The 17,248-nt window shown below is 37.3% G+C and overlaps 1 protein-coding gene across 3 annotated transcripts in view; it reads right to left on the bottom strand.

Annotated features, from left to right (window-relative positions):
* Positions 1–17,248, bottom strand: part of ibtk (inhibitor of Bruton agammaglobulinemia tyrosine kinase) — a 34,079-nt gene extending 16,831 nt beyond the window's left edge. For 2 of the 3 annotated variants that reach the window (XM_041251216.1, XM_041251218.1), the window contains exons 1-16: positions 17,092–17,248; positions 12,021–12,837; positions 10,514–10,610; positions 9,785–9,909; positions 9,503–9,613; positions 9,012–9,182; positions 8,407–8,524; positions 7,928–8,108; positions 7,292–7,415; positions 6,373–6,550; positions 5,292–5,463; positions 3,876–4,481; positions 2,601–2,687; positions 2,378–2,460; positions 2,255–2,292; positions 376–472 (exon numbers count right to left, since the gene is read on the bottom strand). In XM_041251216.1, coding sequence (XP_041107150.1) covers positions 376–472; positions 2,255–2,292; positions 2,378–2,460; positions 2,601–2,687; positions 3,876–4,481; positions 5,292–5,463; positions 6,373–6,550; positions 7,292–7,415; positions 7,928–8,108; positions 8,407–8,524; positions 9,012–9,182; positions 9,503–9,613; positions 9,785–9,909; positions 10,514–10,610; positions 12,021–12,344 — 2,512 coding nt within the window. In that variant the 5' untranslated portion in view covers positions 12,345–12,837; positions 17,092–17,248. The remainder of the gene's footprint in view (positions 1–375; positions 473–2,254; positions 2,293–2,377; positions 2,461–2,600; positions 2,688–3,875; positions 4,482–5,291; positions 5,464–6,372; positions 6,551–7,291; positions 7,416–7,927; positions 8,109–8,406; positions 8,525–9,011; positions 9,183–9,502; positions 9,614–9,784; positions 9,910–10,513; positions 10,611–12,020; positions 12,838–17,091) is intronic. The other variant, XM_041251217.1, reaches the window with a different exon arrangement.

The following is a 17,248-nucleotide window of genomic DNA, read 5'->3' as shown; positions in this document are numbered from 1 at the left end:
AGTTTGAAAAAGACCAGTCCATCAATTAAAGCACTTCACTCCAAAGCCAAGACTCCCAGTAGTACCTCATCCATTAAAAAAAAAAAAAAAGTCTTCCCTATGGCCTAGCTTAGTGTAACTATCTCGGTCACCCAGCACTACTATTGTATCTAAACCATTCGAATCCCCTATACTGTATGTCACACGTGCATTAAGAACACATCTAGTTACATGTATCCAATTGTGATAAAACCTTTATTTAGAATTTAGAATCAGAATCTGGTGGTATATGGAGGACATCAAAAGACGATGTCCACCCCTGGACTAAATTTTTACTCAATTCATTATTGTTTCAACTAGGCATTTAAAGATCTTAAGTATCTGTTGTCTGTGTACCTCTGATGGTAGGAGATTCATCAGTGTAGATATAATCCAGGACGACCTGCAGAATCTCAGAGTGGATGGGCATTTCCAGAGCCGAGCAGCAGGAAGCCTAAGTTGGACAAAACAATAAAAAGGCACTTCAAAAAGAGTGGCATTCTTCTACACACAACTTTCCTTTGGCTTATAGGCTACCGGTAACAAAACAAAATCATGCCAATGTATTACACATACTGTACAATGCTCAAAAAAACACACACCACCACACATGGATAATCTGAAACTAAACGATTAGCACATTAACATGTTATGATACTATACAGTAACTTGCATATACTGCACACATTGTACAGAAATAATTTTTAAATGTGCATAGAAGACTGCAGCGTACAGATGGCTACATACAAGTAACACATAGCATACCTATTACTTAATTTTATTTCTTTGCAAAAAGCAATTAGGACTTCAAAATTCAGAATATTGTAGTGCACACATCTTGACTTTGGCACCACTGGAGTCCATCAGTATTTCTGAAGCTTCGTCCTTTATCAACCGAACGATCTCAGTTAAAAACTCTGTAGAATGTGTTTATATGCCCTTTTTAATCATGTTCATTGTAGTGATTTAGTAAGCTACTTGCATCTGTTGTTGGGTTTATTTTCATCCCATCAGTATAACATTTTTTTCAATGGGTCTCCTTGGATAATGCAATTCCTAGCTACACACTAAAATGATTATGATCGGGCATAAAGCATATCTGAATGTACATCATGTACTAAAAAGGTTTTGGATGTGAATGAGAGATTATGAAAACCAGTAACTTGCATTATTAAAATAAGACACACTAGTCAACGCAGATCAACTGTTCAGAAATACAAGAGTCTGTGGCCAAAAAAAATTTGGTAGGAGATAGCCGACTGGATTAATGCAGTTGGTACTGTAAACAGGGAGATCATATACTGCCAGAAGCGCTGGCAAGATGATCATCAGATTATAAACAAAACTGCAGGGTCTTCCTTTCTGGATCATGTTCCAAGATATCTTCCTCCTCTTGATGCACAGTCCACACAAGCACACCGAAGACTGGCATTTTCTTAGAGCAACGAATAGGCTGCAAGTATTTGCGTTTGTAAGGAGCCTATCCTGTTCAGACGACTTAATGCAATTACACTTTATTATTACTATTGGCTTAAATACATGTTTCTAAAATGCAGAAATTATGCCGTTAAGACAGATCTCATTCTCCGCCTGGTCTGATGCATATGTTAATTATGATGCCGGTAAAGGGTCAATTAACAGCACAATAGAAATTTCTCAATCATACAAATAACATGCTAATGAGAAAATTGGTCTCCAAGGGCACATTATTCTAACGTCATAAATTAGGTTTTCTTTTGGTAAATGGCGTTTATGCATCACCCGATGCAATGCTGTCATGTTAAACACAATTATTGGCATGATAAAGGAGATGGTAAGTTTTATGAATATGTGCATTTGTACATTAGACAATAACATTGCAGGTGTGAATGATGCCATTCACACATGGGTAAGGAAAAACTCAAGTGGTAGGCAATTTCATTTATTAGGTTTCTTTTAGTATTTCTACATTCAGCACTATCAAGTGTTTTATAATTTATGAATAATTTCAATTTACGTATAAAATGAATCATTCAATTGCAGATACGATTTTTTTCTTTTCCTGATCTTTTTTTATGATTTATCAAGATAAGTGCTGGGTGTGCAGTTTATCTCATTGTACAAAATGTTTGGTCACAGTTTGTAGTTAAAAATGATCAGATTTGTATTTCTCTCAACCAAACTGCACAAGATCTCGTATACAAGACGAAACACACAAAGGAGCAAATTAAATAAAGTGCTTAATGCAGTGGCTTACCTCAATCCAGCAACTGCCCAACATGCTACGGAAATATTCTGAAAGACAAAAAAATATATATTGTAAAAAAAGGACACATGGAAAAGTGCAACTGTGCAAAAACAAAACTGATGGAGCACATACCTAACCGTGCACACAGAACACACTTGTGACAAGGGAAATCCTTTCCATCCTCTGATCTTAGTGTCACATCACTCATGTAGGAGCTGAGAAAGACAACAATAAACAAAAAAGTCTTTGTACGCAGGAAGGCAGACATTTAAAAACATTAGTAAGCCAATAAATGGCTATTTAAAACACCACCAGTAAGTCAAGTGGTATGAAGTTACTACCAGTAAATACTTGCCTCTTTTTCCGATTAAATTTTGGTCTATTTCCAGCTTTTGTGTGTACAACATTGATTCTGCCATTTTCAACTTTAACTCCATCCAGCCTTAAAAAAAAAAAAAAAAAAAAACACAGGTGATCTAAAGTATTTAAAAACAAAACTACAAACCTTTAAAACATGACTGTAGTACGTTCATTCATGTATAAAACAAACCAAATTAATAGTGAACGCATGCTTTTTTTGATTGAGAGGATTTTATATCAGTAATGACTTGTTTTAATACCACAATACACAGTGGCATTTCTGCCTATCTTATTTTGCACACAACATGCATATACCTATATTACTGAAGGGTAACTCCGCTTAATTCTCAAATCTTCAAAGCACAAAGAATGTATATAATTAGGGAGGAATCAGCTGACTAAGCAGTGGTCTCACTTGTTTGATACATTGCAGGATCCTTTTCTCACTTCTGCTTGGCAATATTAAAAATGTCTACGAACGAGGTGAAACAAAAGATAGCGCAGGGCTTATATTATGCAGTGGATGACAGTTCGAAAGGTAAATCATAAGAGTGGAATTCATTTGAAATCTTAGCAAATTAAAATACATGTGACTAGATTTGTTGCTTGTTTTTGAAAAACATCCATAAAACTGGTACATCTCTGCGAAAGCACAGGTGTAGCTCTCTTTCAACTGGTGGCACAAAAGTAAAGCTAGTTAATGTTACAATATATGCAGACCACTACATAAAGCTACCACACTGTATAGCCTATTATATAAACTCAGTCTGTGGAGAATGGTAGAGATGTGTGAATGTGAGAGCATGGGAGAGTCAGTTGACACAGGACAAAAACTTGCAGGTTCAGGTCGGGTTGCAGATCTTATTAAAAGCGGTAAGGGTCGTGTCACAGGTAAGAGGGTGCTGTAGCAGGTTGTGGGTTCAGGTCGGGTCCTGTAGTCGCGAGTCATAAAAATCGGACCTCTATCCTACTTCATATCGTATTCTAGTAGTATTATTGCACTTATTGTAAACTACATTGTATTTAATATTAATCTTGCCCGTAACACCTGTAAGTTGCCTTGGATAAAATTGGCTACCAAATAAACATTATAAATATTAAAATTGCTCTCATTTTAGTAATTAAAGTGTGCAAAAATAATGGAACTTGGCTTAGTTTAAACCTTTAGGAGGATGGGTAAATGTTCAGGTTTAATAAACTGAAATGTGTTAACATTTAAAGTTGACAGACCTAAAGTTATCCAAAAAGAACAAAAACCCAATTTTTTTACCGAGTAGCCAGGCTGGCAATCCCAAATTTCTTTGCCAATCCCTGCAACGTTTTCACAGGATTGGCTTCCTCACTGGCCTCCTTGCCTTTCTTGACATTCTTGGCTTTGGTTTTCTGTTTCTCCCTATCACCATTTACTTGATGGCTCCGGTAAACCTTGTAGGCAGACTTGCCCTTCAGACCCTCGTGGAAGCTAATCTTCTGCAGGCTGGAGATGAGCGTATCCTGACAGTCTTTCTTATTGTCCACTTGGCTTATTTTGGGTATGTAGCCATGGGTGAGCAAGTCGCAGTTGTCTGTGTAGATGAACTGTAAGAGGTACTCAAACATATCAGGATGGACTTTCTCAAGTGCAAAGAGATCACATCCCACTGCGTCTTCATTGAGATGGAGGATGTCGGGCAATCCCACGCGGTCAGACTCAGGGTAGAAGTGCTTCTGAAAGTAATCTGACCTCATGGAAAGGATGTATTTGTGAGCTGGGAAAATCCTATTGTCTACTTGTAGTGTCACATCATGGATGTTGTCCGTTTCATCCGTTTCTGCAAGAAGGCTGTGGAAATCTTTGGAGAAGGAAGATGACGACACACTGGGAATTTCATACAAGCTGAAAAAAACAAAATGTGTTTGTGTGAAATAAACATTGATAAAATAGAAGAATGGGAATTTATCAGGGGGTTTGGTCAAAGATGGACAGACTTTGACTATTCAATTAGCCTCTATTTCATTCATGGAAGGATTTTGTAGGAATGAAGTACTGAAACTAATGTCGAACTGCAACATTTTAAAGAAAATAAAACATCATGGTCTGTTTTTACAGATATGCTTTGGATAATCCATTCTTAAACATACAATCTAAATATAACAGTAACAAGCTGTGGCAGGGCAAAAGCCCTGCTGTTGTAAATAGTAGGGGGGAGTGTAAGGTTGACAGGGATGGGGATAAATCTGTCCCTGCCAGAAATCACAGGTGTAATTGGTGCTAATTGGGGAGTGGCCATATATTATATTAATTATATATGTAAACAGAAATCTGGTGGAGGAGTGTGTGTAACTTGGTAGTGAAGGAGAATGTCCAGCCTACAAGTGTTCTTTCTTTTTTGTTTGAACCTTATATTTCTGGCCCTCATGTCATGTTTATTTTGTTTCTGTTTATTTGTTGTTTTGTTTATTAAATGTACACTAGTGCTTAAACTGCAATTGTCACACGTAAATAAATACAGGGCTCACCCTTTATACTGCGGAACAGGTTACAAGACAGTACAGTCATGGCTCCCACTAGTCCCATAATGCCATTACACTAACACTAGTATTCTCGTTGTAAGGTAACAAACAGCATGACTCCTGACTATAGCATTATAAAGGGGGAGCACTGTACATGCAATGTAACACACTGATATTTACTAACTAAGAATACCTAGTCTTAGGATCAGACTGCAAAACTGCAAAGTTACGCCCATTAGAATCAGTAGTTATGCCGACAGCCCGGTGAACAAATGGAAGCTTGTCAATTCGAATTCTCTCGTACATAGTGCTTGACTCTGTGTGGCAGAATGTGACAGCCGTGTTCACGAGGCTCGTTCGGTCATCTGTAATTAACAAAACACAAATCATTCACCAACCCAACAAAAGCACAATAATAGTGATTAATACAGACTGGGGTTAACTGGACAAAGAAATCCTTGCGTATTGCACAAATAATGTTGACAAATCGAATACTCGAACACACATTCCTTAAACTTCATTCATGAGTACTGAACATGCTCCTAATTTTGCATTTAAGTGTATAAAAATAAATCTGTTTTCTATTAATATAAATCTAATTTCCATAGAATTGTTATGCTTTACAGTAGTGCTAACCAATAATCATACCTAGCAGCTTTACTAACAGTAGCATTACTCCCATGTTATTGTGCACAGAATCGTCCCTTTATTTAAATTTTAATATGCAGATAAATTACATTTGCTGCATACCACATGATACAATAGCAGCTAGAACATTGGACTGAGTTTTAATGATGCGGCAGCAACTATCGATATATTTAAAAGATCTGCAGATCATAACTATTAAAAACAAAAAAAACACAATCAAAACACCAAGGCAGAGGGACAGTGGTAATGTGTCAAGTGCTAATCAGAGGAAAGTAATGCATTTCAAAACCTTGGTTACCACTCCTTTAAGCATTAGACCTTGTCCTTAAATCATTCTCAACTAATTAGTGGTGTAATAAATGTACACACTTATAACTGGTTTCCCAGACTAAAATATCAATATTATTGGACTACCTTACCTAAGGTAACATGAGGAAGGCCCAGTGTTAAATCACTATCTGTGAAACCAGCCAGTTTAGGTGTTAAGAAATGCTAAAATAAAGTATTTAATGTCAAAATGTGTTCTGGTTGTAGTAACTGAAGAGTGGAAGATCTTTAGAACGGAAAAGGAGTGCCAAAGTGGTCTTCATGGCTGTCCGTTTTATTTCATGGTACAAAACACATACCTCTCTTGTCAGGGATCTTTTTGCTGTCTGCCACCCACTGCCCGGAAAATCCTTCACCCTCCATAGTGATGAACATCATTCCACTCTTACTAAGAGCAATATCCGACATGAAGACTTGCCGTCCGTACGCCCATCTGCACTGCTTCACAGAGCCACTCGACGACTTCCAGCAGAACACCTACAAACACAATTACAAGAAAAACTCTCGAATAAGCTAAATTTTTTTTTTTTTTAGATTCACAGGAAACTTTTTTAATCTTAACTTTTTTTATGTTTGGGTTGAGCCACAGTGTTTTCTCTACAGCAATTTGTCATTATTTTAGAGATAATTCACTATTGTCAATTCAACGGATTTAAACAGCCTGTTTAAATGTATTTTCATGACTAGTGCAATCTGCACGGTAAGACTCGACAGATGCTTTTCATATCCTCTAGATTGTGCTAACATGCAAGACCTCCTTTCCACATCTAGACAGCTTCTTTTTAGGCCCTTGTATTTTTCATCAAGTTGCCCACGACAGCCTTTTATTTTTTATAGAAACAGCTCGATAGAAATGTAAATGTTTCAAACATTTAGGAACAAGCAATTTAGACTTTAGGCCAAAACAATGTTTGTGATAACACATGACACTTACATAACTAGTCATTAAAATAATGCAAGATCAGTTTTATTTTAACTGATGCACTGTTGCCTACAGCAAAATAAATCCTGTCAACTGTATCTTGGCCTTTTCAGTACCTTGATGAAAAGCTTCTACACAAGCAATATCTGGTCTGAATTATAAAGTGTTGTAAAATGCATAAAGATTTTAACTGAACCAGTTTAGTTAAAAAAAAAAAAAAAAAAAACACACGACGACTGAAAACCTGGTGCCGTTTTCTACTGATTTTTGTCAGGGCATCACAAATTTACACTTACTCTTCCAGCTTCATCCAATGCTAGAATAGACATCTTTTCACCTCCACCCTCTCGGAGAATCTGGGGGTCGACCCTATGATCCAAGAAGCCTCCCGTAACAAGCACTTTCTTTAGGTTGAGCTGTCTACGAAATACAAGAACAAAAGGTCTGTCAGATCTGCACAAAGATTAGAGGTTTAGATGACCTGTCATGTTAAATCAACTCAGATTTAAGGTCATCTAAAATCATGAAAGTTAAATACATGTAAAAATAATAAGGAATACAAATAATAAAACCACCCAGAATTATTCAAAGTGAGCCGTTTATTTTCATTACTGAAAGACATGCTTGAAGTGAAATGTACAAAAATCGAGTGGTAAGGCAATGTTCTTGAACTTTATTGTGAAATTAAATTTTGCACATACATGCTGGTTGCCGCCCAAAGCAAAGCAGTCAAATTATGAAAACGTGAATGTGATGAAAGAACTGGAAGCATGCTTTCAAAACTAAATAAACAAGCCTTTTTAGAAATACTGCAAAAACTGATCACAGAATACACAGATTTTAAGTCACAAGGAACATTTACCAGATGTGACATTACTTCCCCACAGATAAAGCAAAACTACTTTTAAATTTCTTCCATTTTTAAAACTTACTTGGAAGCCAGTTTTTTACACTGATAATCTGTCAGCAGATAGACATCCCCTTTTTCAGTGACGCAAACTGTGGCACCGTTGCTGGCAGCTGCCATGGAGATTGAAATGTCTTTGTGATGCAACGCAGACACCTGTCGGGGAGCCGTCACACACCGTTCTCCATTGGGGTCCAGAAGGTAGCCTGCCAACCCAATTAAGCCTAAATGTGAATGCTTGCCACAAAATATTTTAAAACATGTTTTTACATGTTTATTTGGGGAGCAGCTCAACTAATGAAATAGCCCATAATATGAAGCTACTTGTACAACCTAAAATGATTAATGATAGTTAATTATATATCCAATTCCAGCAGCAGCTTATCCCAGTGGGGTATAGGGTGATCAAATCAGCCCATTAACTACTTGCGGTTTCACTTCAGAAATAACGATTGACTGCTTAAACCTGCAGAGGATTATGGTAATATGTTTTCTGTGTCTCACCTAGCTGGCCCCCATTGAGTCCCACAGTATATACTGCTTCTTTTGTCCAGAGAACGGTATGGAACCTTCCTGCAGCCACACCAATAACAGTCCTTCCTTTCAGAGATTTGGACTGGACCTGCATCAGATTATTAAAAAAAAGGTTTTGCCTACAAGTCACTGCCAAATCATGAAATATTCGGAAGATGTTTCACCTTTTCTAGAACTACCACTGCATACATCTGCAGAAATAAAGCTCCTTGCCATGTTCTTATTTTCTCTGCATCTGCATCAAATCCAATGTAGGCCTACTTGTGAATTGTGCAATTGTTTTCTACTTTCAGTTTAATGCAAGTGACTTTTAAAAAAAAAAATATAACCTCATGGTAGTTCAAGTTAGGTAAAAATTTCCACAGTAAATATTTAAATTGTCAGTCACTTTTAGGCAAAATTCCAATCTTACAGACCCTTGTGCTTTTAGCACACAAGTTGTCTTCAAGCCCTCGTACAGCACCCGTACTTAATTCACAACAAAAAAATAATTATTGATGTACTGACTGTGGTACATTCAATTGCCTAAACAGTCTTGGTCTTATTCTGTAACATTATTTCAGACAAACTCATACCAGTTTGGGAACATTACTGGTGGCTGGAGGTGGTGCAATGCCCAGCTGGTGAAAGGTATTTAGTCCAAAAGTGTAAACATATCCATCTTCTGTCAGCACCACAGTGTGATCCTTGGCAGCAGCCACTTGTGAACAGTGAAGGCTGATTAAACCTTCTACCAACCGTGGAACCTGTAAGGCACAGAATGTAAGGGAGGAAATTAATGAGAGAACTACAAAAAGTGTCCGTACAACATTCATGTTAGGAAATAAGGCAGAATACATATTTTACACAAGACAATTTATAATAAGCAACCACCATAACAAAATAACCCAGACTGTCTATTAACCCAAGGATAACAAGCTATTGTCTGTTTCCAAAATTAACATGTCAGATTGCTAAATCCTACAGAAAAGCAGATATTCTTCTAATTTGTGAGTAGAGCTCTGTAACCAGCAAGTACCACGGCATAGTAGGGGAAATATACTCCGATCCAATGCTACAGACCTACCAGATATGTTTGTTCATCTCCATGTCCCAGTCGTCCACCTTGGCCATGCCCACAGGTATAAACCTGACCTTTCTGAGAGAGAAACACGGAGTGGAATTTACACAGCACCACCTGCAGGGTTACATAACAAGAGAGAAGAGCGAGAGAAATTAAGATACAACTCAAGATTCTTGGATAAGGCTGGAGTACTTTAGTTCATTCTATATCGCAAGTACCAGTCAGTAACAAACGTTATGCTTGTTTGCAACACCACAAGCAAACAAATGCATCAATTACAGCTACCTGTTTGATATAAATTCCAATTCTCGGGAAAAGATCCACTAGTTCTGGGTGGTGTTTGCTTTGTTGATTTCCATGGCCAAGAGTAAAATTGGTGTTATTGCCCCAGGTATAAACTTCTGTTGGATCTGAAATGCAAATAAACAAAATGCAGTGTGAGGGAATTCAAACAAGCTAAACTGTTACATCAAAGTAAAAACAAAAAATACGCAGTTCACCAATTTCTAAAAGTTGACTTGGCAGCAACCTTTATGGGCTCATAAATTAAATGTTTTATACCACTGACAGGAAGGACCGTGTCGCTGGTTCTAGCACAAACGTGCAGCTGGGACGTGTAAAAACTCATTATTCAGTGATGACCCACACACAACAGTTACCCCTGTTACAACAATATTAAGAATGTGTTCTATGTCTTAACATTTAAAGGAAAAATGAATTAAGTTTTATTTACACAAAAAAGGTAAGACAATCTAACAGAAAACACTCAAGTGCTAAATTTAGAAATAGTAATAAATATTTACTAAAATTAAGACCATGAAAAATCTGGCCCACTTATTAGACAAAGAAACCAAAGACACATTGCGCCTGGGGAAACACTACATTCAGTTTACCATCTTTTACTGAATTAAAATATATTACCAGTACATACGCGTAAATAAATTGCAAACATACATATACAAATGTATTTGTTTGTATCTTCCTATTAACAAAAGGTTTATTGATTTAACTTACCAGTATTTCTGAAAACTACATGTGATGGCCTATCCTTCATCATCAAGTCAAGAACTGAAAGTCCCTCTTTATCCTGAGCAACAAGACTACTGCCATGCTAAAATTAAACAGAATAATGAACTTAAATTAATGTATTTTCCTAGTTAGAAGAAAATTCAAGCTTGTAAGCAACATTTACTTTTATACAAATTTACAACTTTAAATGAAAGGCAGAACAATCTCTTGGCAATTTTACAGGTTGAAATCAAATCAAACTAGTTTTAGTGGCTTGTACCGATAAAAGATTACATATAGGCATACTTTAGATTGCAATAGTCTCTGACATTCTGACGTCTTATTCCCAAACGTTTAAGGACTTTTCAACCTAAGAATAAACATTCTTCAAAAAAAGTCCATAAAGTAATTGTCGCCAACAAAATAATTCCATTAGCACGTCCATTAGCTACACAGGTCTCAAATGTGCAGTTTTTAAAAGAACCACGTTATAGTAAACATGTATTTATTTTAAAACCCGATATCTAGTACTACGTTAGGATAGTATCTAGTACAGGACAAAGCATGTTACCGACTGATAGCTTGTCAGTCAATAATGGAAACAGCTGGTTGGTTAAAAGGAGAGAAGCCATTGAAGGGCGAAGTGTATCACTATCTGAAATCATGGATTGCAAACAAAGGGTTTTAAAAAAAGGGGATAGTATCAGAAATCAAGTTAAAATAAAAATATGTTTACTATAATATTGTTTATCGAAATTGGACATTTTAAATCTACCTATCTATATGGAAGTGCACAAGGAGGTAAGATTTATTCTAACAATGCTTTTTGAAAATGTTGATGTCTGAGGATTTCATTTTGATGAGATAGCTGTCCGAGACGGGCAGCTTTTATGTGGATTACAAGTGTTTTAAGGGGGCACTCCCTTTTATTGCTCAGAATAGAAACTGAACACTGTCAACATATGGTGGACAATTGTGTATTTGCTTTCAAAATAAACATTTAAAACAGTGTTCTGTGGTTGACTTAGATGCCCAAGATATTTACCAAATATTTATATTTTCAACAGAAGTTATCCAGAAGCTAGACATGTTGCCCTTTCATAGTCTCACCTCATGAACCTATAAATGCAGCACCAATAAGTGCTGCAGTTGATTCTGGACCAAACCATTTCAAGTAACATTGACAAAAAATATGTAATTTTCGCTTAAACGCTATTTGAGAGTAGAGTCCTTATTTGTGTGATTTATAGCAAGTTAAAACGTCATGCGAAGGGTCTCTTATTGTAGAAGAGATGTCTTTCACACAGTTTGCACAGCTTTGGTTCATGGTCCTGACCCTCACTTTTTACTATTCCCTTTACTATTATCTTTCTTGTGGTGTATAGTCATTCCTTCAACCTACTGTTCTGGTTTGATTTTTGAAAAGCTTCAAGTTGCTTGGACTTTGCTCTGTTACTTACTCTTTAGTGTATAGTTTTGTGAATAGGGATCTACGTTTCCTAGATCTCTTTACCTTCACAAGGGACACTAGGCAGTCGATGTGTCCGTAGAACACACTCCTGTGCATGGCGGTCCAGCCGGATTCCTTGTCCTTCACCAACACGTCAGCTCCCTTCACGTCCAGCAGCCAGTCAAGCACCCCTCTCTTCCCAAGCGAGGCAGCAAAATGAAGTGCGGTCCTGCCAAAGCTGTCCTTCAGAGTGGCCACATTGTGGCAGTGGTTAGATAGGAAGGCCTTGACTTGGCCTTCCTTGCCCTTGGTCAGCGCAGACAGGGCATCCAGGGCATGCTGGACTGAGCGACACTTTGGGGTGCAGTCAGGAGGGGCCACATTCATTCTGGAGTGTTTAATACAACCCCCTTCTTACAAGAAAACAAACACCCTGGCAATTTGGGTTTTATTCCTAAATTATTATACGCTGTTTAAGGTGCAAATAATAATAATAATAATAATAAATACCCAGGAGCTAGAATTGTGCTTGTGTTAAAATCCACGGCACCCTAGCAACCCGTGGTCCTTTTTCAAATTACATCAATCAACCATGATAGCTGTACCTTACGCAAACTGCATCGGAAGAAATATGGCACCTTGCACAGCATTAACCAGTATATAAATAAATAGATATGTTACTATATATAAATATACATTACAATCTCAGAAAATATATTTTAGATTTTTTTTTTTTTTTTACTGAAAAAACACACACACACAACTTTGGCACCTTCAATAAATCCTTTTCACAGCTACCAACCACCAAAAGGGGAAAGCCCCCTTCTTTCCCCCCCCAAACACTCAACTTCTTTTAAGCCTCCATAATTGTATGTGGAACCTTTGAAAAAAAGAAGAAAAAAATAAATCAATCTAAAAAGCAGTGGCTATGTTAGACAGCTGTACCAACCCATGACTACAGCAACAGCTTTAACTTTATAGTTTCGAACTTAGAAGTGCTGCCTAAACTCAAATACAGAATCCAACGAATGTCAATTTACACGTGCTGGTTCAAATTAGAATATTTGAAACAAACACTGTCAAAAAAATAAATAAACCAAATTGCGTAAAGGAAACCAATTCTTAAATGACAGCTAAAATAAATAACATTTTACTGTACAGGAGAGTTTGTCATTTTATTAATCCAGTAGGTCATTTGACACGGTACCTGATTTTTTCTTTTTTTTTTAAGTTTGGACAGATTTGTTTACAAGAAACAGGCTGAATGTCGGTTACAATTTTGAAAGAATATTTAAACCCATGTTTGTCCCAGCACTAACTTTTACCAAATCCCTGGATATATCTTCCAAGCCCACCCCTTCAGTGAGAGTCAATCTAAGACCAAGGCTACACTGAGCACAAAGGAAAACCACAGCATGAATCATTAAGAATAAAACCAGTTTCTACACCATGTTAATGATGTAACATGCTATCCACCACCAGCTCACAATCCGTAGTAATGTCACTGTTTATTGCACTGTGGAAACTGAACCTAGTCTAAAACAGAGAAGGATTACAGGGGAGCTTGATTGAAGTCTTTAAATTCTTCAAGTTGTGCACTGCACAGAAACCAGAGCCAGGGGACGCAGTTGAAAATTAAATGGAAAAGGGTGTAGGAAACACTTTCCACTTTTTTTTAACATTGTTAATGCAGAATTATTGGGATCTTGTCTTGACAAAGTTTTGTGATAAAGCAGCTGCTAGGAGCCAGACAAGCATGGCTCTCATTTGTTTATTCTTTTGTGTTCTTAAAAAAAAAAATCCACACACAACCTATATATAAAAAGCATATCCTATTTGTTTGATACCATTAATACAATTAAAGAAGCCATGTAATTCCCAAACTGCTGTAAGTGTATTTGGACGCTCAAGGGTTATTATTTTTAAACCTGCATTTATCCATTTCCATAGGTTCATCAAATATCCTTGAAAATAATGCAGCTACAGTAGGAAACTGTCATAAATAATCGGCAGTCTCCAATACTCACCGGGTCTCTAATAAGCCCCCGGGCTGCTTGGAAATATGGTCAATAGAAGTCAGGTCTCTTAAACGCCCGGTTATGAATAATATAATGCGAGACATACTGAATGTTCCAGCCAATGCACACGGCTGTAGAGCAAGCTTACCAATTTGTTTTTTTTCAGCAGCGATGAAGAGACCCCGAAGCTCAGGGTAAAGGGCAAGAAAACTTAATTTATTTAAATTTTAAAAAGGTACACTTAATACATTTTTTATGACGTTATTCATTTTAAACCCAGTTGTGAAACTCTTGTGAGCGTGCAGAAATTAAGTAAAATATAAACTTGTTTTCGGAAATTAACGGGGTTGCCTTTTAGTGCATTTATACATGTTTTTGTACCAATGGTATTTCATGCATTTGAGTCTTGCAATGAATATTCGTATTTTGCTCCTTTTTCTACGTTCTTATTTATCGATGTACGCGTTATAAAAACAAACTAGTTTTAGTTTTGTGATAAAACTGGTACTTGTATTGATTTAATCTTTAAACAGTTTGAAGCATTTGAGTGTGTTGTGGCTCAACAGCGTGAACTTATTTTTCGTATTAACACAGTATTTCATGCGGTTGTTTTGCAATGAAGATTCGTTGCTGGTTAATTTTTCATCGATTCTCCATGCTTACCAATGTGCACGTTTTGAGGGTGAACAATAAATATGTGTTAGTAAACATGATACTTATTGTTTGTATTAATTTTAAAACCACGTTTGTTTGTGTTTTTTTTTATTGTGCTGCAAGCCTACCTTAAATCACGGTTAATGTTGATTGGAGCAAATGTTTCTACATTCCTGGCTCATGTGTCTCAAATCAACAAAAACACGGCTAAACAGAAATGTTCCTTGGAGAAGTGAAACCTTCACGCATGCGTGGCTGTTTGTTATTAAGTCGGCTCATGAACGGCCGTCAAGCATTTTGTCTCGCTCAGCGAGTCAAAGCGTGTCGATCCACATCTTGAGGTAGGTCGCTGGGACCCAGGTTAACTCAGGTACGTGGTTTCACACTACCCGGTGTGGCCCGGTTAGCCAGGGCCCGGGTCCGGACACGGGTAGGAGTGCCAATGTGAAAGGGGCTTAGGAAGTACAAGTGTAACAAATGTTCTTGAACACAAGACAAGCAAACTTATTTACTTAGTGTAGTGCCAGATATCATGGTTTACAATGAAAACACGTTTCCAATAGCATATTCTTATTACAAGTAAAATGACAGAAAAGGTGCATGTGAAATGTGTAGCCTAAAAACTTAACACTGCAACACTGTCAATAGTTGGAATTTTGCTAAATCTACTTAATTACAGGTCTTGACGGACGCCTAAGCAAATCCTAGAAGTTACATTCTGGTAAGTGTTATTACTACCAACATTCTCAATTTATCACACAAACCATTCAATAATAATACTGTACTCAGCAGTGACGTGCACAGGCTTAAGCCCTAGCCTTCCTGCCACAAAAGTGCCCCTTTTCTCTGTCACGTATGCTTAAAAATTGTCTTTCTAAATGAGACCCTATGAAAAAGACCTAGGAGTTTTTGTTGACTCAGAAATGTCTTCATCTAGGCAATGTGGGGAAGCTATAAAAAAGGCTAACAAGATGCTCGGATACATTGTGAAAAGTGTTGAATTTAAATCAAGGGAAGTAATGTTAAAACTGTACAATGCACTTGTAAGACCTCATCTTGAATATTGTGTTCAGTTCTGGTCACCTCGCTATAAAAAAGATATTGCTGCTCTAGAAAGAGTGCAAAGAAGAGCGACCAGAATTATTCCGGGCTTAAAAGGCATGTCATATGCAGACAGGCTAAAAGAATTGAATCTGTTCAGTCTTGAACAAAGAAGACTACGTGGCGACCTAATTCAAGCATTCAAAATTCTAAAAGGTATTGACAGTGTCGACCCAAGGGACTTTTTCAGCCTGAAAAAAGAAACAAGGACCAGGGGTCACAAATGGAGTTTAGAAAAAGGGGCATTCAGAACAGAAAATAGGAGACACTTTTTTACACAGAGAATTGTGAGGGTCTGGAATCAACTCCCCAGTAATGTTGTTGAAGCTGACACCCTGGGATCCTTCAAGAAGCTGCTTGATGAGATTTTGGGATCAATAAGCTACTAACAACCAAACGAGCAAGATGGGCCGAATGGCCTCCTCTCGTTTGTAAACTTTCTTATGTTCTTACTTTCTTATTAAAGTCCTCTGCTCATTACTGGTACTCGCAAATTGGAATAATTGCAGTTAAGCGCAGAACTTTGGGCGAGTCCATTAACGCCAACTAACATAGGCGGGTGGGGCTCTACCAACATGCTTTAGTAAAAAATACAGCTACATTACACAATCTCTCATCTCCTTGTGTAAAAAATAACTACCACCAACGCTTGATAACGCCATATTAAATGGCTAATTTGCTTTTGATATATAGCGATAGTTTCCTGTAAAATTGGTGATTGTTGTCACAGGAATTACTGTAAACCCGTGAACTTGCCTAAATGTAACTTGCTGCACATATACTATTCAATATAATACACTGTTTGTTTCGATATCCCCCATTTTTGCTAGAATTTTCAGCAGATACTTCATCTGATGTATTTAAAATGCAACACCATTATTGATAATTAATACATTTAGCAGACGTTTTTATCCAAAGCAACTTCAAGAGACTAGGGCCGTGAATTATGCATAACTGCTGCTGCACAGTCTCTTACAATACTATAACCGCGGTTTTACGCCTCATCCGAAGGAGCAAGAAGAACGTCCGATCACTTCTTTACACAGTAACACGTCGTTTCTTGTGTGTGTAAACATTTCTTGCTGCAATGGAACTCACAAACATCTGCTGCACTGACCGTCTCACCCGTGTCAGCCAACACGACAGTCAAACATTAACTTATGTGCGAGGCAACTGGACAAACTTTCAACTGGCTGCAGCATAGGTTTTTCAACAATAATAAAAAAAAAAACTGCGGCGTAATAAAAATATGATTTCGATCCAGTACCTCTGATTATACTGACACATCACCACAATGGTCACTGCTGTGCATCTGTTGGGTAAATTCATAGATTCATGTTAGTCTTTTGCAACCCCCTTACCTGTCGCTAGTTAAAGTTGCAAGTAGTATTTTTACAGAATTCGAGGGTGGTATTCCATACACTCATTGTCTGTTTAACAATTTAAACAGTTGAAATTGGAAGACTGACTGGAGTTGGTCTTTTATTCTACTAAAGCACCTCGTACCGGAAGAGACCG

Source organism: Polyodon spathula, chromosome 5 (genome assembly GCF_017654505.1).
Source record: "Polyodon spathula isolate WHYD16114869_AA chromosome 5, ASM1765450v1, whole genome shotgun sequence".
In the NCBI taxonomy this organism is placed as follows: Eukaryota; Metazoa; Chordata; class Actinopteri; order Acipenseriformes; family Polyodontidae; genus Polyodon; species Polyodon spathula.
The sequence above is the reverse complement of the archived record's forward strand: the minus strand, read 5'-3'. Positions and strand labels throughout refer to the sequence as shown.